The sequence below is a fragment of the Dasypus novemcinctus genome, chromosome 16 (assembly GCF_030445035.2).
Source record: "Dasypus novemcinctus isolate mDasNov1 chromosome 16, mDasNov1.1.hap2, whole genome shotgun sequence".
Classification (NCBI taxonomy): domain Eukaryota; kingdom Metazoa; phylum Chordata; class Mammalia; order Cingulata; family Dasypodidae; genus Dasypus; species Dasypus novemcinctus.
This window is the reverse complement of record NC_080688.1, coordinates 18,951,506-18,979,482: the sequence shown is the minus strand read 5'-3', so window position 1 is coordinate 18,979,482 and position 27,977 is coordinate 18,951,506. Positions and strand designations below refer to the sequence as shown.

Here is a 27,977-nt window from a genome sequence, read left to right as displayed (position 1 = left end):
CTACAAATACAGATAACCACCCTTGCAATCACTTTAAGTGCAGTTGTCAAGTTCAAGGAATTTAACATTGATATAAAGCTTACATTCTATATTCCACTTTTTTTTGTCTCAGTGATATCCTTTTGAGAATTTTCTCCTCCATTCTTAGATCCCATCCATTATCATGTATTACATTTAATTACCATTATCCCTTTAGTGTCCCTCCCTTCCTCTTCCCATCCCAACCCCACCCAAACATACTGTCCAATGGATTTAATCACATTCACAGTATTGTGCTACCCTCACCAGCATCCTTAACTAGAACTTTCCCTTCACCCTGCACAGAAGCCCTTTACTCGTTTTATATTGACCCGCCATTGTCCCTGCCCTGCACCCCTGGTAACCTGCATTCTATTTCCTGTCTCTCTGAGCTTGCATAGTCTTTTATATTTTCTTTGTGGTTATCACGGGGCTTAAATGCAACATTCTAAATTTATAACAACCTTGTTGATACCAACATAACTTCAATAGTTAACATAAACAATATTCCTATAATCTTCTGTCCCTATACCTTTATGTAGTTCTTGTCACAAATTACATGCATTTATATATTAAGTCCAAAACCATTGACTTATCATTACATATTATGCATTTACTTTTTAGATCCTGCAGGAAGTAAAAAATGGAGTTACAAATTAAAAATACAACTGTACTGGCATTTATATTTACCTATGTCATTATCTTTACCAGAGATCTTTATTTCTTTATGTAGCCTTACTCAATTGTCTAGTGTCTTTTCCTTTTAACCTATGGCTCCCTTTAGCATTTCTTGTCGGGCCAGTCTAGTGGTGACAGATTCCCTCAGCTTTTGTTTATCTGGGAATGTCTTAATCCTGCCCTCATTTTTGAAAGACAGTTTTGCCAGATACAGAGTTTTTGGTTGGCAGTTTTTTGCCTTTAACATTTTAAATGTTATCCCACTGACTTCTGGGCTCCATGGTTACCAGTGAGAAATCAGCACTTAATCCTATTGAGACTCCCTTGTATGTCAGCACTTAATCCTATTGAGGCTTCCTTGTATGTGACATGTTTCTTCTCTCTTGCAGATTTCAGAACTCTTTATCTTTGGCATTTGACAGTTTGATTATAACTTGGTGTGGTGTAGGTCTATTTGGGTTGTCCTGTTTGGAGTTTGTTGAGCATCTTAGATATGTATATTTATGTCCTTTGTTAAATTTGAGAAGTTTTCAGTCATATCTTTGAATATTTTCTCTGCTTTTTCTTTTTTCTTTTTTCTCCTTCTGAGACTCCCACAATGCCAAAGGTACAATATTGGTATGCTCGATGATATCCCACAGGTTCCTCAGGTTCTCTTCACTTTTCTTCATTCTTTTCCCTTCCTGGATCTTCAGACTGGATGGTTTCAAATGTCTTGTTCTCAAATTCACTGATTGTTTCTTTGGCCAGCTCCAGTCTGCTGTTGAACTGCTCCAGGGAACATTTGATTTCTCTTACTGTGGTCTTCAGCTCTGTTTGGTTCCTTTTCACAATTTCCGTCTCTATTACTCCATACTCTGTGTTCATCTCGTCTCTTGTTTTCCTGATTTCCTTTAGCCCTTTGTCCATGTTTTATCCTTTAGTTCCTTGAGCATATTTAGGACCTTTTTTAAAAGCATTTCTCTGGAATGTTCCAGGTTTGATCCTCCTCACTGATAGTTTCTAATGCTTTACTCTTCTGCTTTGCCTTGGCCATCACTTCCTGTTCCTTTGTATGTTTTGTACTCTTTTGTTGAAACTTGGACATTTTGATATTTTTGTGTGTTATCCGGAATTCAGACTCTGAGGCATCTGTTCCTTAAGCCGGTGTCCAGCTAGTTTTCTTTCCTTGAATGCCAGGAGCTAACAACAACAAAAAGGTAAAAAAAAAAGAAACCAGTTTTTGTAGATTGATCTTTGCAAGTGCTGTCCTTCAGGGCTTATCCCTACAATGAATTTAGAGGACAGCTCAAGGTCAAAGTGTAGGGACCCCCCTGATTCTTCCTGCAGCCTTGTCTCGTCTTGGGCATATGTATGTGCCCGGAGGAATTGCCCCCTTCACACAGGTCCACATAGCCTCTCTTCCCTAGGAAACAGTTTCATCACAGTAGTCCTGAGCAGTGCACCAGGTGTCCTGCAGCAAACAACCCCTTGCCGCAGGCAGCAGGACTGGGCTGCTTTCTGACAGCATTCTGTAGGAGAACTGGGTGAGCCACATTCTACGTGCAGGGCAAGTTCTGGACATCAAGTCCCTCAGGCCACCCGAGAGACTGGGCCAGACAGGCACGTTCCCAGTGTGCACATGAGGGTTGCTCTCCTCCCTCTGGGACCAGGGACCCATACCCGGAGCCCTGGCTGGCTCCGTGCTGAGCCAGCGAGGGGATGGGGCAGAAGGGCAGCCAGGCACCAGGAGATCGCACCACTTTAGGGTGCCTTTGTCTTGATTCGGCAATCGCCCTCTTCCTACAGTCCTTTAACTGCTCTCTGGCGCTTTCAGAAAGATGCTCCTGCCACTTCTGGGTAGTGGTTTCTTCTGTGGGGCACAGAGTCCTGAAGCATCTCGCTCCCTCCTTCTTGACTGGGGCAGACCAGATGACGGTTTTTAAAATAACCTCCCTGTATTTGATCCAGGGAAACCATCATGAAATCGCTTTACTCTCCTTTTCTTTAGTTTGAAACACTTAGTTTTGAGTTACTGGAGAGTTCTTTTAATGTAATTGGGTCCTTGAAAGTCTTAGGCTGAGTTTCTGTCCACCTCAGGTTCATCGCAGAAGAGTCTGCCTCTTCCGGTGCTAAATGCGAGCTCACCGACAGCCCTACCTGGATTATCGACCCAATTGACGGCACCTGCAATTTTGTGCACAGGTGAGCATCAACATGAATTACCTTCATAATAATGTTTAAAATGTCTCTGGTTTTAAGTTTTTGTCTTTTCAAATGCAGCATTTTTTAAAAGCCAGAGTATATAAGCAGACAGTTCTAGGTTTGCAGTGGGCTTTTGAAGATGATCGGGAAGGATTTCCAGGGAATATGGTGAACACCGGCAAGCCACCAATGTACGCATTATGGGAGACCCACAAGAGGAAGAAAGAGAAGCGGTAGAAGGAACAGTCAAAGAAATAATGAGAGGTCTCCCAGACTTAGCAAAAAATGTGAGTATACATCCAGGAAGCCCAGAGAACCTCAAACAGGATAAAACATGAGGGAAAATATACCCCGTCATATATTGATTACACTATCAGATGCAACAGACGAGGAGAGAGTTCTGAAAGCTGCAAGAAAAAAACAATTTTTACAGACAAGGGTATCCCAGTAAGACTGAGTGCCAATTTCTCATCACAAACATTGGAGACAAGAAGGCAGTGGGTTGAAATATTTAAATGCTGAAGGAAAACAACTACCAGCCAAGAATTTTATATCTGGTAAGACTCTCAAAAATGAGGGCAGGTTTTATGACATTCGCAGATAAACAAACGCTGAGGGAGTACATCACCACTAGACCTATCCTGCAAGCATTGCTAAACGGAGTTCTTTAGACGGAAACAAAAGGACACTAGACAGTGGTTCAAAGCAACAAAAAGAAATAAAGACGTTGGATTATAGTAACCATTTGGATAATTATAAATGCCAGTATTATTATATTGTATAGTTTCATATGTAACTCCTTTTTTTTTTACTTTCTGCAGGTGCTAAAATGTAAATGCATAAAAAGTAATGAGAAATATAGTTTTTTGGACATATAATGTACAAAGATAAAAGTGGTAACAAGTACAAAACGATGGGGGGATAGAGAGAGGAATAGGAAAAGTATATGTGCATGTTACTGAAGTTAAGTTGGTATTAAACCAAATATAATTGTTATGTATTTAGGATGCTAAATATTCACCCTATGGTAACCATAAAGAAAACAGATAAAAAGTATATTCAGACAGAAAAGAGAAGGCAGTTAATATGGTACAACACAAGAAAGCAAATAACTATAAAAGGCTTTAACAGAAGAGAGGGACAAAAACGGTATGACTTACAAAGGCTAAATAACAAAATGGTAGAGGAAAGACTGTATTATCAGTAGTGACTTTTAAATGTATATGGATTAAAGTCTCCAACCAAAAGGCAGGCATTGGCAGAATGGATCAAAAAGCATGACCCAAGGAGCTCAAGCGGTTGCCTGCTTCTCACATGGGAAGTCCCATGTTCAGTTCCCAGTGCACCTAAAGAAGACGAGCTGATGCAGTGAGCTGACACAACGAGCAGGGAGTAGATGTGGCTCAAGCAGTTGCCTGCTTCCCACATGGGAGGTCCCACATTTGGTTCCCGGTGCCTCCTAAAGAAGACAGGCAGACAACAAGCAGGCACGATGAGCAGACACAAGCAGACAGACTTGGGAACCCTCTGGGGTGGGGGGAGCATGACCTAACTATATGCTATCTAAAACAACTATTACTTTTACCTTAAAGTAAAAGACACAAGTAGGTCAATGGTGAAAGGATGGAAAAAATATATACCATGCAAGTAGTAATCAAGAGAGCTAGGATGGGAAGTGGACTTGGCCCAGTGGTTAGGGCGTCCGTCTACCACATGGGAGGTCTGTGGTTCAAACCCCAGGCCTCCTTGACCCATGTGGAGCGGCCCATGTGCAGTGCTGATGTGCGCAAGGAGTGCCCTGCCACGCAGGGGTGTCCCCCGTGTAGGGGAGCCCCACACGCAAGGAGTGCGCCCCGTAAGGAGAGCCGCCCAGCGTGAAAGAAAGTGCAGCCTGCCCAGGAATGGCACCGCACACACGGAGAGCTGACACAACAAGATGACGCAACAAAAAGAAACACAGATTCCCAGTGCTGCTGATCAGGATAGAAATGGTCACATAAGAACACACAGCAAATGGACACAGACAGCAGACAACAGGGGGGAAGGGGAGAGAAATAAAATAAAAAATAAAATCTTTAAAAAGAGAGAGAGCTAGGATAACTATACTAATATCAGTTAAAATAGACTTTAAGTCAAAAATAGATACAAGGAACAAAATGGTCATTACACACTGATAAAAGGGGCCATTCAACAGAAAGATGTAACATTATAAATATTTCTGTTCCTAATAGCTGAGCCCCAAAATATATGAAGTGAAATACTGACAGACCTGAAGGGAGAAATTGACCATCCTACATTAGTAGGAGGAGACTTTTAACACATCACTATCAATAACAGATGGAACATCTAGCCAGAAGATCAGAAAGGAAGTGTAGGGCTTGGATGATACACTAAACCAGGGGTTCTTAACAAGAAACACTTAACAGTGAGCTTGAATTGAAATTCAAAAAAACATTTTTCTTTTGGGGATGTGTGATATATTTATTAAACATTACACAGTATAGTGTGGACTTAGTAAGGGGTCCATGGTTTTCACCTGACTGGCAAAGGGGTCCATGGAACAAAAAAGGCTAAGAACCCCTGCACTAAACCAATGAGACCTAATACACATATATACAACACTGCACCCAGTGAAAACAGAATACACGTTCTTCTCAAATGCACATAGGTCATTCTTCAGGAGAGACTGTATGTTAGGTCATAAAACAAGTCTCAAATTTAAAAATGTTGAAATCATACAATGTGTATTCTCCAATCACAAAGAAATGAAGTTTGAAATCAGGAACAGGAAGAAAAGGAAAATTCACAAATAGTGGAAATTAAACAACATACTCTTAACTAATTGGTTAAAGAAAAAATTAGAAGGGAAATCTGGAAATATTTTGAGATGAGTAAAAATGAAAATACAGCATACCAAAACTCATGAGATGCAGTGAGGACAGTGCTGAGAGGCAGCTTTGTATTAGGTTGGTGCAAAAGGAATTGCAGTGTCAGACTGAATTTTAAATTATTATAACTAGGCTCAAATACATTTTTATTAATCAAATAGGAACCATTGCAATCAACACATTTTTGCCAACAAGAAATAAGTTTGTTTATTCCTGCAGCATAAAAATCCATGCTTCGGGATTCGACGCTCTTGGAAAGCATTTTCTGCATCCTGCTGGTTGTAGAAGCATTTTCCCTGCAAAAAGTTGTCGAGATGCTTAGGAAGTGGTAGTCGGTTGGTGAGCGGTCAGGCAAATATGGCGGATGCGGCAAAACTTCATAGCCCAGGTCGTCCAACTTTTGAAGTGTTGGTCGTGCCACGTGCGGTTGGGCATTGTCACGGAGAATTGGAATCTTTTCTGTTGACCAATGCCAGCTGCAGGCATTGCAGTTTTCAGTGCATCTCATTGATTTGCTGAGCATACTTCTCAGATGTAATGATTTCACTGGGATTCAGAAAGCTATAGTGGATCAGGCCAACAGCAGACCACCCAACAGCGACCATGACCTTTTTTGGTGCAAGTTTGGTTTTGGGAGGGGCTTTGGAGCTGCTTCTTGGTACAACCACTGAGCTGGTCATCTCCAGTTGTCATATAAAATCCACTTTTTATCACACATCACAATCCAATCAAGATATAGTTCATTGTTGTTGCATAGAATAAGAGAAGAATGCACTTCAAAATGAATGAGGATTTTTTTGATTTTCAGTCAGCTCATGAGGCACCCACTGATCCAGCTTTTTCACCTCTCCAGTTTCCTTCAAATGCCGAATGACTATAGAATGGTTGATGTAGAGTTCTTCAGCAGTTCTCATGTAGTGTAAGGGGATCAGCTTCGATGATTGCTCTCACTTGGTCGTTGTCAACTTCGATGGCTGCCTCTATGCTCCTCATCTTCAAGGCTCTCATCTCCTTTGCAAAACTTCTTGAGCCACCACTGTACTGTGTGTTCATTAGCAGTTTGTTTGCCAAATGAGATGTTGATGTTGTGAGTTGTCTCCACTGCTTTATGACCCATTTTGAATTCAAATAAGAAAATCGCGCCAGCATTCTGGCCAAACCAAAAACTCAGCTTGGACAGAGCCCTAATTTCCCCATGTGCTTGAGTGGGTAGGAGCCCACACTGTTTTTAAATTGTGCTTTTATGAAATAAACTGTTCTAGTGAGTGGGCCTCTGGTGCTTTGAAATGTCTTGAATGGCGTGCTGCTGTGAGACTGTTGAATAATTTTGCAGTAAAGACCTGATCTTTCTAAAAAAAAAAAAAAGTTGCTCAGATTTGCTTTTGGTCTAACATTATTTCCATAGTCTAAAATAAATATAAAATAAACAGCAAGCAATAAGTCATTAGCAAAAAAAAAAGCAAGAAATGCACATTAAAATGATGTATAACTTAACCACATTTATTTAAGAATGTATGCCAATAACAAATGGCAAATTTCAAAAATGCAGAAAAGCCACGATTACTTTTGTACCAACCTAATAGCTCTAAATGTTTATATTTTTTAAAAAATCAAATACTGAACCTCAAAGCTGGAAGAATTAGGAGAAGAGTAAACTAAATCCAAAGCAAGCAGAAGGAAGAAAATAAGAGTAAAGTGGAAATAAATGAAATAGAAAACAAAACAAAACAAAAACAACAGAATCAACAAAACCAAATTTACCTTTTTAAAAAGATCAGCAAAATCAGCAAACCTGATTAGATTGAAAAGAAAAAATGAGATAGGATACAAATAACAAAAATCAGAAATGAAAAGGGGACATTGCTAATGACCCCACTGAAATAAAAAGGACTATGAATTTATACTATAAACAATTGTATGCCAATAAATTAGATAACCTAGATTAATTCTTAGAAACACACAAACTACCTGCATTGACTCAAGAAGAAACAGAAGACCTCAACAAACTAATTACTAGGAAAGATGTTGAATCAGTCATCAAAAATCTCCCAACAAAGAAAAGCCCAGGACCAGATGGCTTCCCAGGGGAATTCTACCAAACATTCCAAGATGACTTAACTCTAATTCTGTTCAAATTCTTCCAAAAAATTGAAGAGGAACACTCCCTAACTCATTCTTTGAGGCCAACACCACCCTTGTACCAAAGCTGGATCAAGATAACCACAAGAAAACTACAGACCAATATCTCTTATAAGTATATTAATAGATGTAAAAATCCTCAATAAAACACTAGCGAACTGAATCTAAGAGCTTATTAAAAGACTTATACACCCAATTAAGTGTGATTTACCCTGGGTATGCAAGAGTTGTTCAATATGAGAAAATCAATGAATATAATACACCACATTAACAAAATGAAGGAAATAAAACACATGATCATCTCAGTTGATGCAGAAAAGGCTTTTGACAAAATATAGCATCCTTTCTTAATAACAACACTTAGAACACTAGGAATAGAAGGAAGCTTTCTCAACAGGGTAAAGTGCATATATGAAAAGCCTACATGGGAAGTGGACATGGCTGAACTGATAGAGTATCTGCCCACCATTTGGAGGGTCCAGGGTTCTATACCCAGGGCCTCCTGACCTATGTGGTGAGCTGGCCCACATGCAGTGCTGATGCATGCAAGGAGTGCTGTGCCACGCAGGGGTGCCCCCGTGTAGGGGTGCCCCATGTGCAAGGAGTGTGCCCTGCAAGGAGAGTTGCCCTGTGTGAAAAAAAGTGCAGCCCACCCAGGAGTGGCACCGCACACACAGAGAGCTGATGCAGGAAGATGATGCAACAAAAAAAGGATGCAGTTTCCCAGTGCCGCCTGATAATACAAGCAGATGCAGAAGAACACACAGCAAATGGACACAGAGAGCAGACAATGGGGGCGGGGGGTGGGCGAAGGGGAGAGAAATAAAATAAATATTTAAAAAAAACAAACAAAAACAAAAAAGACTTACAGCAAACATCCTACTTAATGGTGAAAGACCAAAAGCTCTCCTTCTAAGATCAGGAACAAGACAAAGATCCCTAGTCACCACTCTTATTCAACATTGTACTGGAAGTTCTTGCCAGAGCAATTAGGCAAGAAAAAGAAAGATACCCAAGTTGGGAAGAAGTAAAACTTTCCCTATTTATGAATGACATGATTCTATATGCAGAAAATCCTGGAAAAAAACCACAACCAAGTTTCTAGAGCTAATAAATGAATTCAGCACAATGGCAGGGTACAAGATCAACAACTAAAAATCAGTGGTGTTTATGTACACAGGCAATGAACAATGTGAACAAGAAATCAATACAATAGTAACTAAGCAATTACAATAGCAACTAAGAGGATCAAATATCTAGTAATAAATCTAACCAAGGATGGAAAGGGCTTGTACGTAGAACACTTCAAAATATTGCTAAAAGAAATTAAAGAATACCCAAATAAATGGAAGGAAATTCCATGATCATGGATTGGAAAACTAAATATCAAGATAACAAGTATTCAAATCAAATTTATAGATTCAATGCAATCCCAATAAGAATTCCAACATTTTTTTTTTTGGATTTTTTTTTCTTTATATATTCTGGATATTTTTTTCTTTATTTTTAAAGAAGCTTTAGATTATATAAATATTACATAGAAAATATAGAATACCATATTCCAAACACTTTCCCCCATTAACAACATCTTTCATTAGTGTGGTATTTGTTATAATGGATGAACACATATTGAATCATTTCAACTAACCATGGTCTTTAGTTTACATTATGGTTTACACTTTGCACCACATAATTTTATAGGTTTTGACAAAATGATGGCCTGTATCCATCACTGCAGTATCATGCAGTACAATTTCAAGGTCCCTAAATTGCCTCATGTTATACCTCTTCTTTCCTCTCCCTCCCTTCAGAACCTCTGGTGACCACTGTCTTTATATCAATGCCACAAGTTCTTCCACTACTGGAATAATAGAAAGTCTACTTTAGTCCATAGTTGCATTTTCCCCTTATGTTGTTCACTCCTCAGTCTTGAGGATTTGGGGATGGTGATGCCCACTCTGCTTTCAGTTGAGAGGCAGCTTAGATCCCACAGGGCAGATGGATGGAGCTATTTTTCTTGCAGTTGTAGATATTTGCTTCCAACAAGTTTCTTTGCAGCAGCTAGCCAGTCATCAAATTTATATGGAAGGGTAAGTGGCCCCAAATAGGTAAAGCCATCTTGAAAAAGAATTAAGTTGGAGGACTCACACTTTCCAATCTTAAAACTTACTACAGGGAAGCAGACTTGGCCCAATGGACAGGGCGTCCGCCTACCACATGGGAGGTCCACGGTTCAAACCCTGGGCCTCCTTGACCCATGTGGAGCTGGCCCATGTGCGGTGCTGATGCACGCAAGGAGTGCCCTGCCACGCAGGGGTGTCGCCCGCGTAGGGAAGCCCCACACGCAAGGAGTGCGCCCCGTAAGGAGAGCCGCCCAGCGTGAAAGAAAGTGCAGCCTGCCCAGGAATGGCACCGCACACACGGAGAGCTGACACAACAAGATGACGCAACAAAAAGAAACACAGATTCCCGGTGCCGCTGATAAGGATAGAAGCAGTCACAGAAGAGTACATAGAGAGCAGACAACTGGGGTGGGGAGGGCCGGGGCAGGGAGGAAGGGGAGAGAATTTAAAAATAAATAAATAAATAAATCTTTAAAAAAGCTATTACAAAGCCACAGTAATTAAAACAACATGGTACTGGCATCAGGATAGGCATATGGACCAATGGAATTGAATTGAGAGCTCAGAAATCAGGCCTCACATTCATGAGCAATTGATTTTGACAAGGTGGCAAAGATTATGCAATAAGGAAAAGAAATAGTCTCTTCAACAAATGGTGTTGAGAAGACTGGATCTCCATTTGCAAAAAAAGGAGAATCCCTATCCTACGTCGTATAGAAAAATCAATTGAAAATGGATTAAAGACCTAAATGTAAGAGCTAGAACTATGAAACTCCTTGAAGAAAACATAGGGAGGCATCTTCAGGACCTTGTGTTTGGCAATGGTTTCCTAAACTTTATACCCAAAGCACAAGCAACAAAAGAAAAAATAGATAAATGGGACCTCATCAAAATTAAAAACCTTTGAACTTCCAAGGAATTTATCATGAAAGTATAAAGACACCCTACACAATAGGAGAAAATATTTGGAAAACATGTATCCAATAAAGGTTTAATATCCATAATATATTTTAAAAATCCTTCAACTTGACAACCTGCCAAATTTTATAATGGGCAAAAGACTTAAATAGAAAAGATATATAAATGTCCAGAAAGCATATGAAAAGATGTTCAACATCACCAGCCATCAGAGAAATCACAAACCACAATGAGATACCATTTTACACCCATTAGAATGGCAGCTATTAGGAAGAAAAAAACAACAAACAGAAAATAACAAGTATTGGAGAGGATGTAGAGAAATGGGAAGATTCATTCATTGCTGGAGGGCTGTAAAGTGGTACAGCCAGTTGGTGCCTCCCCGAAAAGCTTTGTATATGACCTGGCAATCCCACTACTAGGTATGTATCCAAAAGAATTGAAAGCAGGGACTCAAACAGATATTTGTACACCTGAGCTCATAGCAGCTTTATTCACAATTACCAGAAGATGGAAGCAACCCAAGTGTCCATAACCTGATGAATAGATAAAAAAATGTGGTATATACATCCAATGGGATATTTTTCAGCTGTGAAACAGAATAAAGTCCTCCACATTTGACAACATGGATGAACCTGGAAGACAGCATTTTGAGTGAAATAAGCCAGACACAAAAGGACAAATATTGTGTGATCTCAATGATTTGAAACAAATAGAATAAACAAACTCATAGAATCAGAATTTAGAATGTAAGTTACTAGGGGACAGGATGGAAATAGGAAATGGGAAATTAAGGCTTAAAATGTGCATGATTTTTATTTGGAATGATGGAATTGTTTTGGTAATAGATGGTAGTGTTGGTTGGACAATATTGTGAATGCAGTTATCAGCACTGAAATATATATCTGATTAGGATTGAAAGGGGGAAATGTTAGATTGTATATATAGTAACAGAATAAAATAAAATTTTAAAAATCCATGGTCCTACACTACACAAGCAGTGAACCCTAAGCTAAACCATGGAATTTAATAGTACAATTTTAAAAATGTGCTCTCATCAACGGTAACTGTTCCATACCAATGCAAGGTGTTGGTGGTTGGGAGGTATACATGGGAACCCTGTATTTTATGCATCATTGTTCTGTAAACCCACATCTTCTCTAATAAAGGGAAAAAAAGATCAGATTTTGGTATTTTTAAAAAAAAATTTTTCCATTTGTAAGAGACTCTCAGATTATGTAAGAAAAACTTTAATTGTTTAAAAACCATTATGTTATTATTTTAAAATGTTGGGTTGAACTTAAAGGACCCCTTGACGAAACAAGTAGGATTAGAAAGTGGGCTGGTCAACAACTGTCAGAGCATGAGGTGTAGAGTGCATCAGGAGAAGGACACCTCACGGTTAACAGAAGCATGAGGTGAGAAACCCATTAGAAGCTGGTTAAACCTAATCTGATTAGGCAACCTACACCCCAAAAGAAGTAGGTTTGGGGAGGTCAGAAGGACCCCATGAGAGAAGGGAGTGGAGCTGAGCTGTGGTGCTAAGGACCTGCTCCAGCTCTAAGGAGCCGACCAGGGGGTATCGACAGGTCACTTGGAAGCTTCAGAGCTGAAGCTCTAAGTGGCTTGTTTAGGGCCACTGATGGCAAAGGACCCAAGATTGTTGAAGGTTAAGTGGATTCTGAAGAGGGTGATTCTCAGATTCTACCAAGTACAAGAATCCCTTCGAAGGACTGGTTATAAAGTTTCCTGGGTGTATTGACAGAGATTTAGATTCTGTAGGTCAGGGCGGCCATGAATTTGCATTTCTAACCAGCTGGCAGGTGGTGGGTGCTGTTGGACCACACTTGAAGACCCAGTGTCCTAGAAGACTAGGGCATACTAGATTTGGGGCAGAAAGTAGGAGCCAAGCTGGATTGCAGACTCCTCATCTCACCTTTTGGGTCTTACCCCAAATGGTTTGTTGATATGTAAAGTCATTCTAATGTACAGTGTTAATGTTTTTCTAAATGTTTTTAAATGCGGGTCATCTTGAGAATTCAGTCAAATGCCTACCCAAGGTGACCCTTTTGAGGCAATGGAATAGTGCCACCTGGTGACTGCAACTGTGTCACCAGGACTGTAACGTTTCCTGAAGCTTGACCCCATCCCTGGAGAGTGCATAGGAATGTGTTTCCTTTTCTGGGTATGTTTAGCAGAGTGGAACCTCTGATCTTTCTGTTCCATTCACCTTTACAGTGTACTCCTAATGGAGACTCAATGGGCCAAGACTTGTCTTGTGCCTGAAGGCCAGAGGTCCATTCAAGGGGCTTTCCTGGAGTCCTGGGCCCAAAGCCAAGGTCTTTGGACTTTGCTCTCTGGACTTTGCTCTCTGCAGTCCATCAGGGGATGTGTGGCCAGAGAAACAACTTAGAGATCAGCATAATTGAAAAAACTGCATTGTTGATCCTTCTAGTCCAATGCTTAAGGTTATAGTGTTTTAATGGCATGGGGTGGCCTTTTGACAACTGCAGCTCAGAGAAGAGCTCTTCATCCTTGTGTCCAACAGTGTTGGTACTAAAGCAGGAGGAAGTGCTTCTGAGAGTTGGGATTAAAAATAAAGCCTGGTACATGGTACACCTGTTAATGAGCAAACAGATTAATAGCTAAATATGTCAATGTTTTACCCACATGAACAATCATGATTTCTTACTTGTCTTGTAAGTTAGCAGTAGCCAACTTTTCCTTGTTCCTACTTGTTAAACTTTGATGATCCTCACATAAAGAGATTATTTTGAAAACATTGAGCAGCAACAGCAAAAACACAAAATGAAACCGTAGGCAAACTGCAGTGGAAAAACAGCCCCTCCACCTCTGTGGCCCTCCTCTGTTGCTGGCTGCCTGGGGAGAGGGTGAAGGAGCAGCGGGATTGTAGGGGTGGCCTGTGGCTCAAACTAGGCCACCCGGGGCCTCCCCCGCCAGAAACAGCCTCCCCCCTCCAGGGCCTGAGGTCCGGCCTTCTCCTCCTCTCCTGGGCCCAAGGTCCGGCTTCCCCCTCCCCTCCTGGGCCGGAGGTCCGGCCTCCCCCTCCCCTCCTGGGCTGGAGGTCCAGCCTCCTCCCCTCCTGGGCCCGAGGTCTGGCCTCCCCCCCTCCTGGCCTGCGGTCTGGCCTCCTTCCCTCCTGGGCCCGAGGTCTGGCCTCCTCAGAGATCTCTCCTGAGCCTTTAGGTCTCTGAGAACCAGGAAACGATGATTAAAATCACCCTTCCTTGCGCATTAGACTGTGGTGGTTGAATCACATCAGCTACGTGGCTTTTAAGAATACTCTTTTCTTTCAAGGCAGCTATCTTACAAATGGTTGCCTAAGCTTGTTTGTCTTGGAAGCAGTGAGTGAGACTGTGGGAAGTTGTTAACAAAACAAACAAAACAAAACAAACCACAACAAGCCCACACTGTTGAAAGGGCCCCCGGGCCTCTGGTGACAGTACCATGTGGCCACGCAGGCGCTGCTAAGAGCTATGTGTAGGTAAAGGTCGTGGAGGGCTTAAAGGGTAAACCGTTGTGTTTTTCTCTGCAGGTTTCCCACCGTGGCAGTTAGCATTGGATTTGCCGTTAACCAAGAGGTACACGCCGCCACCCTCGCCGCCCCCGACCTCCCCGGGGAACCTCCAAGGGCTGCCTCTTGAGAACCCCGCCTTTCTGGTTTCCATCTCTGGGCTCCTGCTTGTCTCTCTCTGTTGTGTGCTTTTAATCGTGGCTAGTACGTTCCAGTGTGTTCTTTCTGATCTTGAGAACCTACACTCGGCGCAGCCCTGGGGTGTGGGGCGTGGCCCTGGCCGGCTGCGTTTCGGCCTTGGGCGTGCCGGGGTGCTGCCCTGGAAGACGTGGCAGGGTGCATCAAGCAGATGGTCCTGCTCAGGCTGCAGCTGACCCCTGGAGCGTGGGACCCAGGCGCACACGACAGGGCCTGCTTATTTTTGGAGGACATTTTTAATCCCAGTATTCTCTTAATTCTTCTCTATCTCCCTTTAGCTATTAGTATGAGAACAGGGCCACTTCGGGGTTCCCATGAACCGTCCGGCCTGAGCAATATCTTGAGACCTGCGTAAAAGGCACGGGCCGGAGGCTTAAATGCTAGGAGTCCCTTTCAGCGCTAGCACTGAGCAAAGCGTCACTGTCACTGCAGCGGCCGCTCTTTTATTGCATCAGGACCAGGTTGATGCCAGCAGCAGCCCTCCTTTACAACACTGGTTTTTTCATCTCAGTCCTCAGAAGTAGCTTAGGTTCCCCAGCATAGAAACCAAGACATATTTATACTCACCTGAAAGTACTTAGGCCGAAGACAAGCAAGAATTTTTTTTTTTTGGGGGGGTATCGGGGATTAAACCCGGGACCTCATATGTGGGAAGCCGGCACCCAACCGCTGAACCACATCGGCTCCCCTGAGTTGTTTTTTTTTCATTTGTTTGCTTGTTGTTTGTTTTTTTGCTTTTAGGGAGCACCAGGGACTGAACCTATGTGGGTAGCAAGTGCTCAACCATTTGAGCCACATCTGCTTTCTGAGAATTTTCACACTCAGATTTTGGGGAGGAGTTCATTGTTGGGGTATTTCTCTGTCGAGTACTGCCTTTGTGGCTAGTGAGGGTCGGAGATAAAGAAACGCTCTCCAGAGGGTCAATGCCCGTGGCTCCTGGCCGAGTTCTCCAGGCCATGCCCTCGGGGGCCCGGCTGGGTCTTGGCCACGTCCCAGCGGGCTGACCCCAGGTAGTGGGGTCCTCGGCACAGCACACGAGTGGTGGGTGGTGCCCTCTCTTTCCTGCCCAGGAGCGCAGGCCCGGCACCGTCCCTTGGTCACGGGCTCTTGGGAGTCAGTACAATTCTAGAATTGACCCATGCCTGTGAACCCCTGTGAAGCCAGGAGAGTGGGAAGGGGGGAGCATGGTGAAGATTGCCAGCAGGCTTCTCCAGAAGTAAGGCCTTTTTCTGTAGGTTGAGGAGTCCACTCCGATGTGGAAGCGCTCGCCCCGGGCCAGCCAAGAATTTTTCATGAGGCGTTTGGCTTGGGTCTCTTCATTTTGCAGAGAGAAACAGTTGACTCGTCCCTAAAGCAGGCAGACTTGCCCAGTTTAACCCTGGGTGTTAGAAAAGATCAGAGAAGTGTGGCTTAAGGGAGCATGGCTTTTCACGTTTGCCTCTTCTTTTCACCGTCTTTTCTCTCTGGACTGCTGTTGCCTCTTGGAATCCTTGATTTACGGCCTTGTGGCTGGCGCGTGGGTCTCGGGCTGCTCGGAGGCTGGGGCCCTCTTCCTGGCGTTGTCCTTGGGTTTCTGTGATTCTGTTGGCTTTACAGATGCATTCTTAATTCTTCCCACATTAGCAGTTTGGAGGGTGTCTTGGGGGATTTTCACAGATAGCTTTTTTTTCCTTGCAGAAAATAAACAAGGAGGCCTTTCTAAAAAATGGCACTCTTTCAGTAGCTTTTGGGTACTAATGCTTGCTTATGCTGTGTTAATTTTTGATGCCATTTTAATATCATTTTCAATAGCCCTATTTTTAAAAAGTAAGTTTGCTCTTACGTAATGCCTCATTTTGAATCCAGACACCGATGTTTTCAGTGCCTCTCTGAAAGGTGATTTTTGTTATGTTGTCGCTGCCCCCATCTTAGCATTTAGAGTAAGTAGCTCTCCACTTGGAATTACTGCATTACTTTCCGTAATGCATGTGCTTTGTGTCCTGCCTCTGACCCCACAGCTTGAATTTGGAGTGATTTACCACTGCACGGAGGAGCGGCTCTACACGGGCCGGAGGGGCCGGGGCGCCTTCTGTAACGGTCAGCGGCTCCGGGCCTCCGGGGAGACAGGTGGGCCACACGTCGTTCATCTCACTTCATTGTAAATTGAGAGATAGGAACGGAATATGCTGGAAACTACCCTGACGTGAGACAGCCGTAGAACTCTCCAGCTGGTGGTGTGCTGTCATTTTAGGGACATCGTGTCCCTGGTGACCTGAAAATGGAGCCAGCTCTGGATTCACAGTCTTTTTTTTGTTTTTAATCAGAGCATTGTATGTTTACCAAAACGTCCTGCAGAAAGTAAAGTAGGTTCCCATATACCCCCCTCACATACAGTTTTCCCTATAATTAACATTTTGCATTTCTTACATTCAAGAACAATATTATTATAAATATGCCATTAACTTTAGCCCGCTATTTATGTTAGGGTTCGCTCTTCGAGTTGTACAGTTCTGTGGGTTTTTTGCGTATGTGTGTCTGATAATTTATATGCAATCTAAAATTTCCCTTTTAATCCCTTTTTGAATATGCAATCCGATGGTATTAAAAATATACACAAGGTTGTTCGATTTAAGTTTTTGTTAATGTGGCCAAAAGCTTTCAGTAGTGTCTGTTTTCAACTCACATCTTTTATCTTTAAGGCTAAAAGAAAGCCTGTCCCAGGTCTGGTTTGGTCTTTGATGGGACTGGGCAGCCATCTAAGGCCAAGGATGGCGTGGGACTCGGGTGGGCTGTCGCGTGGCAGTCCAGGCGAGCCCGGGTCATCCAGGCACCACCCTGTGCCATCTGGGGCAGTCCGGGTGTGGACGACCTGCAGTCGCCTCAGTTTCCATGATAAGATGGAGGGCCCATGGGAAGAGTCGTGCCAACACGTGGTGTCTTCAGGCACATAGAAGTTTCCCTGCCAGCTGTGGTCTACCCCTCTTACTACAGCAGAATCTCAAGGACATCCAGTAACTTTTCTGAAGCCTTGGGTTGGAGCCACTGCTAAACCTGAACTGCATAGCACTGTACGTAACTGCCCATCTTTAACAGAGTGCCAATTTAGGTTTTGTATGAACTTGTTGGCCTTTCTCCCACACTGTTTAAATTAGTGATATTGTATCGCTTGGTGGAACAGGAAAGTGCAGGAAGGAAATAGAGAAGTGCCACACTGGACCCAGCTGGATTAGGAGAATGAAAAGCACCCTGAGATCCCTCTGTTTGAGATCAAGAAGGTAGAAAGCAGTTCCTTCTAACTCACGTGTTACGTAGTCTGGGCATGGCGAAGTACCTGCCCTTCTTTTCTTCCCATTTACCCCTCATTGGCTTCAGTCTGGGGTTTCCCCACGTGCCCTTCTCCGCTCCCCAACTTCTCAGCCTTCTTTGCTTCCTCACCTCTGGATCCATCCTCGCCCTCTTTTAAAAAGTCCTTCTGGCCTGGTTCTTCTTTGCCCCTGTTTATTTTGGCATTTCCTCCTCTCTGGATGACAACTATGTGCCTCAAGGCAACGAGTGGTCTAGGCTGTGGTCCCTGCCCTCTGGCTTGTTCTCACCTATGACCTGTGACCCATTGAGCACCAAGTGCCCCAGGGCAGATGGGGGAGGGGGTGCAAGTGCCTGGACTCTACATTAGGGAGATGGCCTGTGTGAGGGGTGGGGTTGCAGGGACTGAGGCAACGTCCTGAGGGAGATGGCTGGTGTGAGTGAGGGATGGGATGGCAGGGACCAAGGGGACATCCTTAGGTAGATGGCCTGTGTGAGGGGTGGGATGGCAGGGACCAAGGGGACGTGCTTGGGGAGATGGCCTGTGTGAGGAATTGGACTGCAGGGACCAAGGGGACGTCCTTGGAGAGATGGCCAGTGTGAGGGGTGGGGCTGCAGGGACCAAGGGGACGTCCTTGGGGAGATGGCCAGTGTGAGGGGTGGGGCTTCAGGGACCAAGGGGGCATCCTCGGGGAGATGGCCTGTGTGAGGGGTGGGGCTGCAGGGACCAAGGGGGCATCCTCGGGGAGATGGCCAGTGTGAGGGATGGGACTGCAGGGACCAAGGGGACGTCCTTCAGGATATGGCCTGTGTGAGGGATGGGACTGCAGGGACTGAGGTGACGTGCTTGGGAAGATGGCCAGTGTGAGGGGTGGGGCTGCAGGGACCAAGGGGGCATCCTCGGGGAGATGGCCAGTGTGAGGGGTGGGGCTGCAGGGACCAAGGGGACGACCTCGGGGAGATGGCCAGTGTGAGGGGTGGGGCTGCAGGGACCAAGGGGACGTGCTTGGGGAGATGGCCTGTGTGAGGGGTGGGGCTGCAGGGACCAAGGGGACGTCCTTGGGGAGATGCCCTGTGTGAGGGATGGGATGGCAGGGACCAAGGGGACGTGCTTGGGGAGATGGCCAGTGTGAGGGGTGGGGCTGCAGGGACCAAGGGGACGTGCTTGGGGAGATGGCCTGTGTGAGGGATGGGATGGCAGGGACCAAGGGGACGTGCTTGGGGAGATGGCCTGTGTGAGGGGTGGGATGGCAGGGACCAAGGGGACGTCCTTAGGTAGATGCCCAGTGTGAGGGGTGGGGCTGCAGGGACCAAGGGGACGTGCTTGGGGAGATGGCCTGTGTGAGGGATGGGATGGCAGGGACCAAGGGGACGTGCTTGGGGAGATGGCCTGTGTGAGGGATGGGATGGCAGGGACCAAGGGGACGTGCTTGGGGAGATGGCCTATGTGAAGGGTGGGATGGCAGGGACCAAGGGGATGTCCTTGGGGAGATGGCCTGTGTGAGGGGTGGGGCTGCAGGGACCAAGGGGACGTCCTTGGGGAGATGGCCTATGTGAAGGGTGGGATGGCAGGGACCAAGGGGATGTCCTTGGGGAGATGGCCTGTGTGAGGGGTGGGGCTGCAGGGACCAAGGGGACGTGCTTGGGGAGATGGCCGGTGTGAGGGGTGGGGCTGCAAGGACCAAGGGGACGTCCTTGGGGAGGTGGCCGGTGTGAGGAATTGGACTGTGGGGTCTGAGGAGGCTTTCCGAGGCCGTACCTGCACTCTGAGCAGAACCCAGCGCGGGGGCAAGGCTTTAGAGGCTGGCCATTCCTGCTTCTAAATCCCAGATTCCAGAACACTTCCAGCCCTGCCTCGTTGCTCCCTCCCCGGAAGGGCTCTGTGTGGCTGTGTGGAGAGCACTGTTAATTACGGCTCTGCAAGCCGCGGGGCCCGCTCCCTCGCTGTGCAGCTGTGGTGAGGAAACTCGCAGTTAAACACGCTCCCCAGGACCTTTGCCCTGTATTCCGTCTGGATGTAAGCTAGCGTCACAGTCAGCTCCTGGCTGAGGGCCACTGACGCGGGGCATCTGCCCCCCTCACAGCTCTCTGGGCGCCCACGCCCATTCCCCCAGACCTGGCTTCCTGTCTGCCCCACTGCTGTGTCTGGCCCGTCACGGCCCCTGGAGAGCTGCTCGTCGAAAAAGACCGCACCCTTCCCTACTGGTTTACTGCTCCAGCACTAGCATTGAACCTGCTCGCTGCTTTATGCCCTTTCCAAATTGCTCACGTTCCCAAGCTCATTTGAGACTTTTACCTTTAAAAGATCTGACTTGCAAATTCTAGTGTGTTGTTTTCAACCCTGGTTATTTACTTTTTATGGGTGGCGAGAGGTCCACCTGGGTACCAGGTATTCAGAAGTGAGCGCCCGTATCGAAGAAGAGACTTGAGTCTTCAGAAAAGATGGATCAACAAATGATAGCCCATCCTTAAAATCAGAATAGGTTTCTGGAGGGAACAGTCATTGAAATAACCACCACTCCTCTTTCTCCCTGCTGTCCTTGCCCTCTCTTTTTTTCCCTATCATGCCTTTCTGGAATATCTTGAATATACAAATTTAAAACAGAAAACAAACAAAAAGCAACTACACTGGCTGAGGGGTAAAGGATTAGATAGATGGAGATCCAAATTTCATTACTAGTCTTGCCCTTCAAGTTTCCAAAACCATGTAGAATTTCAAGCATATACAAAAGTGACAGGAAAAGTACAATGAACCCCAAGACCCATGCCACTGCTGAGTATATCAGCTCGTGGCCAGGCTGCTCCATCCATAGCCCCAGCCACCTCTGCCACCCCTACCCCCGATGCTGCTCTGAAGCAAACCCAGAGGACACATCACTGCCTCAGCCAGGATTTCAGCACGTATCCCTAAAAGATCAGGCAATGCTTTAACACACGTAATCACAGTCGCAACGTCCTGCATCTAAATTAACAATCCTTCCTGAAAGCATTATCTGGTTAGCATTTAAATTTCCAAGCATCCTGTTTTATGGAAAGTGGCCTTTCAGTGCCACTCAGTCCTGGCTTGTTAGTTGCTAGCCCTTTGCAATGGCAGAGCTGGGAAATGTTTTTCAGGTATACAGTGCATCCTGCGTTCATACTGATGTTGTCTCCTCACATTCACTACAGGGTCCTCTCCTTAACTTATTCTGTCTTCTCTCTCTGTCTCCTCTCCCCCATGCTAAAATCCCTGGTTTGCAGGGGCTGTGCTCTTTGTCCTTAGCAAATACGGCACTAGGGTAGATAGTCCAATTACTAGGTAAGGCACTTCATTCCTCTTTGTTCCTCTTTGATGTTGCCACCAACTGAGGATAAACATTTAGGTACACTTGCTTCATTTTATTTTTAATTTAGATCACTTTTTTAAAAAATGTATTTTATAATTATGTATAAAAAAATGTACATTGTTCCAAGGTCAAATGTATAAAACAAAGTATATTCAAAGAAGTTTAGCTTCTATCCTTATCCTCTTTACCTTTTCTTCCTCCCTCTATGGATAAACATTTTAAAAATGTATCATTTCATTGTTTATTTTAGGTGTGTTTCTTAAGTGAGCAGCTATTTTGTTTGCTTTTACTTTTTGTTACAGTATAAGTTTTGGTATTTAGAAACATTTATATTTTTGTTCTAATAGTTACTTTAATGCTTTTTATATAATATTCTTAGTCCACTCTTTCTTGGGGTTATTACTGTATTGTCATTAATACTGAACTTAGCTTGTAACTTCTTATATTGAAGTATTTGAGTTGAGAATAATATCCTTTTACCCTCAGTAACCACAAGGCAATCGGCATGCTTACTTTACTTGTCTCATACTCTCCCCAGTCTCTTCCCATTTTTTGTTGGCTGTGCTGTATTTTGCATTGTCAGAGCCGATGGCCATTACATTCATGTTTTCACCCTAAAACCATCTTTTGTCTTGGTTCCAAGGTAAATACACATTAAATACCTACCAGCAGTCCTTCATGCCAGTGTTACTTAATCATTTTGGTTGTGCGAAGCCCTTTCGCTAGTACAGCATTTTTCAAACTTTTTGACCTTAGGATCCATATAAGCTCTTAAAAAATCATTTAGAACTCCAAAGAGCTTTTGTTTATGGGAGTGTACCTATTGATACTTATGTATTAGAAACTTAAACCGAGACATTTAAAAAATATTTATTAAAAAAACCCACAAAAACCATTACTTATTAACATGACTATTATATCTATGTGTAGGGAAAAGCACATTTCTTCAAACGAAAAATTTTTAGAAGAAGAGTGACACTGTTATCCAATCTGTTGTAATTTATGTTTGCTTGAAACGTGACGTAAATCTGGCCTCACACAGATATGTAGTTGAAAAAAATGGAGGAGCATTTTAGTAGTTTTTCAGGTTAAATGAAGATATCCTTCTTTGACACTACACCAAAAACTTAACAAGTGATAGCTTCTTTTTTTTTTTTTTTAAGATTTTATTTTATTTTTTTTAATGTATTTCTCTCCCCTTCCCAAGCCCCACCCCCAGTTGTCTGCTCTTTCTGTCCATTCGCTGTGTGTTCTTCTTTGTCTGCTTATATTCTTGTCAGCCGTACTAGGAATCTCTGTCTCTTTTTGTCGTGTCATCTTGCTGCATCAGCTCTCTGTGTATGCGGCGCCACTCCTGGGCAGGCTGCACTTTTTTTGCACGGGACGGCTCTCCTTATGGGGCATACTCCTTGCACGTGGGGATCCCCTATATGGGGGATACCCCTGTGTGGCACGGCACTCTTTGTGCACATCAGCACTGTGTGTGGGCCAGCTCACCACACGGGTCAGGAGGCCCTGGGAATCAAACCTTGGACCCTCCATTTGGTAGATGGATACTCTATCAGTTGAGCCACATCTGTTTTCCTCTTGAATTCTTAATACTGCCACGTACATTTCTTATGAATAAGGATATTCATGTAACCACCTTAAGTGCAGTTGTCAAGGTCAAGCAATTTAACATTGCTATAAAGCTTACAGTCTATATTTTAATTTGTTCAATGTCCCAATAATGTTATTTTGAACACTTCCTCCTCCTTTGATAAATTCTATCCAGGATCATGTATTGAACTGAATTGCCATTGTCTCTTTAATTTTTTTTTTAAGATTTATTTATTTATTTTTCTCCCCTTCCCTCCCCCACCCAGTTGTCTGTACTCTGTGTCTATTTGCTGCGTCTTCTTTATCCGCTTCTGTTGTTGTCAGTGGCATGGGAATCTGTTTCCTTTTGTTGTGTCATCTTGTTGTGTCAGCTCTCCATGTGGGCGGCGCCATTCCTGGGCAGGCTGTACTTTCTTTCACACTGGGCGACTCTCCTTACCGGGCACACTCCTTGCGCGTGGGGCTCCCCTACGTGGGGAACACCCCTGCGTGGCAGGGCACTCCTTGCGCACATCAGCACTATGCATGGGCCAGCTCCACACGGGTCAAGGAGGCCCGGGGTTTGAACCGCGGACCTCCCATGTGGTAGATGGACGCCCTATCCCTGGGCCAAGTCCGCTGCCCTCTTTAATTGTTGATTCTCTTTTTTTTCAATTGTAGGAACGTATATGACATAAACTTTCACAACAGAGCCACTCCCAAGCATACGATTCAGTGGGATTATTAATATTTACGATATTGTGGAACCCCTCACCTCCTTCCATTACTAAAATGTTCTCATCTTCTGAAACAGAAACCCTACGCCCATTATGCATAATTCCCCCTTCTCCCTCCCACCACACCCCCCAGCATCCTGTATTGTACTTTCTGTCTCTGTGAACTTGCATATCATCCATTATTTCCTTTGTAGTTACCGTGGGACTTAAACTTAATCGTAAATCTATGACAATATCATTTGTTTTGATACCTACTTAACTTCAATCATATATACAAACTATGCTTGTATACCCCTTCATTCCCCAAATTTTATGTAATTCTTGTCATAAATTTTATGTTTGTACATTATAAGTCCAAAATCAGTGATTTATAATTACATTTTATACGTCTGCTTTTTAGACCTTTTGGAAGTTAAAAAGTGAAGTTACAAAAAAATAGAGTAGGACTATCATTTATATTTACCCATGTGATTTATTTCTTCATGTGGCTTCTATCTATTCACTAGTATCTTTTCCTTTCAAACTGCAGAAGTGTGTTTAGTATCTCTCGTAGGGCCAGTCAAGTGGTGACAAACGCCTCAGGGTTTGTTTATCTGGGAGTGTCTTAGTTTATACCTCTTTTTTTTTTTAACTTTAAAAAAATTAATTTATTAAAGTATATTACTTATACATTAACATACATAAACAATAAGTATAATAATAGTTGTGAACTTACAAAACAAACATATATAACATCATACAGGACTCTCATAACTCACCCTACCACCAATAATTTGCATTGCTGTTAAACCTTTTTAACTAATGATTAAAGAGCATTGTTAAAATATTACTACTAACCAAAATATTTTCCCCCCAACCAACCCTATTATTATTATCTTTATATCATTTATATATGAACATACATAAACAATTAAGTGTATAGTAAAAGTTGTGAACTTACAAAGTAAGCATGCATAACATCAGACAGGGGTCCCCTACATCAACCCCCCACCAACACCTTGCATTGTCATGAGACATTTGTTACAAATTATGAAAGAATATTGTCAAAATCTTAATACTAATCATAGCCCTTATCTTACCTTTGGTGTGTTTTTCCCCCAACCCACCCTATTATTTTTTTTTTTAATATATTTTTTACGACAGAAGTTGTAAACTTATAAAACAATCATGCACGTGGGCAGAATTCCCAACAACACCCCTCCATCAACACACCACACTGTGGTGGACCATTTGCTACAGATAATATCATTTGATTGTTACCATGTCCATAGTGTACATTTGGCTCACATTTTCCATACTGCCTCATTATCAGCACATCTTTTGCATAGATGCAAGAATATTATATTATTACTGCTAACCACAGTCCATAGGTCACTCCAGCTGTATTTTACCCATGCTTCTCCACATTCCCACCTGCATCTGGACCATCAACCACAATTCTCATCCACCTCTTGGTTTACTATCCTATTCAGTTCCTACATTATTCTCCAGCTTTCTGTCAACTGGCATTTATATAGCTGGACTACCATTTTCAGCCACATCTGCATTTATAAACTAGCTGTTTCTCACTATGTGTTACCATCCACTCTAAACATTTCCACACTTTTACAGTAAAGCTAATTAAAACTTCTACATACATTAAACATCAGTAGTCCATCTCAGTCCTCCTCTTATCTCCTTTAAGAATCCACCACCTACCACCAGGTCTTAAAGATATTTTCCTACAATTTCTTCTAGAAGTTTACTGGTTCTTTTATTTTTAGGTTTTTGATCCATTTTGAGTTAACTTTTGGATAAGGTGTGAGATAGGGATCCTCTTTCCTTCTTTCAGCTATGTATATCCAATTCTTTCATCACCATTTGTTGCCCAAGCATGTGGGTTTGACAGACTAGTCAAAAATCACTCAACCATACATGTGAGGGTCTGTTTCCTAACCATCAGTTTGGTTCCATTGGTCTATGTGTCTGTCTTTATGCCAGTACCATGCTGTTTTTACCACTATACCTAGGTACTATGACTTAAAGTCTGGAGGTAAGGGTTCACTTTTCCTTTTTATGATGTTTCTGGCTATTCAGGACCCCTTACCCTTCCAAATAAATTTGATGATTATGTTTTCGATTTTTTTTTTAATGCTGGTGGAATTTTTATTGGGATTGCATTGAGTCTGTATATCAATTTGAGTAGAACTGACATCTTAATGATATTTAGTCTTCCAATCCATGAGCATGGAATGTTCTTCCAGTTATTTAGGCCTTTTTTGGTTTCTTTTAACATTGAGTTGCAATTTTCTGAATACAGGTACTTTACATCATTGGTTAAGTTTATTCCTATTTGAGTTTTATCTGTCATATTTTATTTTCACCACTCTTTTGACACTTTTAGTTACTTTTATTGGTATAATCTTCATTACTAGGCTCTCTTCCAGGCCTTTCTCTCCCATCTTTTTCTTTTCAGGCTCAAGCACACCCTTTAGTATTTCCTGAAAATCTGTTCTTTTGCTTAGAAATTCTCTCAGTTTCTGCTTATCTGTGAATATTCTAATCTCACCCTCATTTTTGAAAGACAGTCTGGATGGATATAAGATTCTTAGCTGGAAGTTTTTCTCTTATACTATCTTAAATATATCAGACCGCTGTCTTGCCTCCATGGTTTCTGGTGAGAAATCAACACTTAATCTTATTGGGTATCCCTTTTATGTTATGCATTACTTTTCTCTTGCTGTTCTCAGAATTCTCTCTTTGTCTTTGGCATTTGACATTCTGATGAGTATGTGTCTCACAGTTGGTCTATTTGTTTTTTTTCGGACGGGAGTACGTTGTGCTTATTGGACATGGATATCTATATCCTTCAATTGGGTTGGGAAATTTTCCACCATTATTTGTTCAAATATTCCTTCTGCCCCTTTTCCCTTCTCTTCTCCTTCTGGGACACCCATGACAGGTATGTTTGCACGCTTTTTGCTGTCATTCAGTTCCCTGAGACCTTGTTCAGTTTTTTCCATTCTATTCTTCATTTGTTCTTTTGTATGTTCACTTTCAGAGGCCATTTCTTCAGGCTCAGTAATCCTTTCTTCTGCCTCCTCAAATCTGCTATTATATGATTTCAGTGTTTTTTTTAATTCCATTCATTGCACCTTTCATTCCCATAAGAGCTGCTATTTTTCTATGTATGCTTTCAAATTCTCCTTTGTGCTCGTCCAGTGTCTTCTTAATATCCTTAATCTCTTTAGCCATCTCATTGAGTTTACTAAGGAGGTTTATTTGAACATCCATGATTAGTTGTCTCAACTCCTTTATGTCATCTGGAGGCTTATCTTGTTCCTTTAACTAGGCCTTGGCTTCCTGTTTCTTGGTGTGGATTCTAATTTTTTGTTGGTGTCTTGGCATCTGGCTTACTAGAGTATTTATCCTGGGTGCAGTTTTTCTCTTTAGTGTAGGGCTTCCTGCCCTTTCTCCCTTGCTGGTTGTGCAGTAGGAACCAAGGATGCAATTGGTGCTATAAGCTGTGGAGGCTCAAGCTGCCCTCATTACACCAGGGACCAATGAAGCTTCTCCCAACTTTCTCCTTTGCCAGGGGTAGGACAGAGTTGCAGCTCTGTGGAATAATCCAAGTTGTACAGGACTAGACTGTGGTTGCCCAGAGAGACTGATGAAGCTTTACGCCCCTTGTCCCCTGCCTGGGGTGGGGATGGAGCTGCAGGTGTGGGCAGCAGTCTATTCAGTGTGGGTCCAAGATGACCGCAGTTGCCCTGGTAGACTTCTGATTTTCAGTCTGTGCCTGCCAAAGGTACCTGCAGTTACCTGGACAGGCTGGTGCAGGGCCTGCGAGCTTCCTCCCTGCCAGAGGCAGGGCTGATGCCTAGGCTAGGGCTGCAGGCTAATCTGGGTGAAAGAAACTGGTTCGTACTGTCACTGTGATTTTTGGTCAGCCCAGCTTCCCCTCATGCTGGGGGCAGAGTTAAAATGGCGGCCACCAGCCTCTTTCCAACTTGGGCAGATTCACACTCCAGCTGTTCCCAGGGTTATATCTTAGCCACCTAAGTCTACCCATCAGTAGCCAAAATCAGCAGTCAACCATCTCCTCCTCGCCTGTTTTGGGGAAATGGAGCTTCCAATTCCAGCCACTGAACAGCTCCTGGGGCGGCTTGTGCCACCAGAGTAGGATAATCACCAGCCACTGTGTCTTGGCCTGTAATTTCCCAGAGAGGCTGGCGCAGGTCCCCACAGCTTCCTCCCTGCTAGAGGTGGGGCTGAGGCCTAGGCTAGAGCTGCAATCTGATAGGATGGGAAGAAGCCAGTCCCCACCAGTACTGTCATTTTCAGTCCGCCCCACTTCCCCCCATTCCAGACACAGAGTTAAGATGGCAGCTACC

At 43.5% G+C, this 27,977-nt stretch overlaps 1 protein-coding gene across 1 annotated transcript in view; it reads left to right on the top strand.

Annotated features, from left to right (window-relative positions):
- Nucleotides 1–27,977, top strand: part of IMPA2 (inositol monophosphatase 2) — an 85,077-nt gene that overhangs the window by 28,555 nt on the left and 28,545 nt on the right. Inside the window, exons 3-5 of the mRNA XM_004469993.4 lie at nucleotides 2,776–2,880; nucleotides 14,505–14,550; nucleotides 16,679–16,787. Of these exons, the coding sequence (XP_004470050.1) occupies nucleotides 2,776–2,880; nucleotides 14,505–14,550; nucleotides 16,679–16,787 (260 nt within the window). The remainder of the gene's footprint in view (nucleotides 1–2,775; nucleotides 2,881–14,504; nucleotides 14,551–16,678; nucleotides 16,788–27,977) is intronic.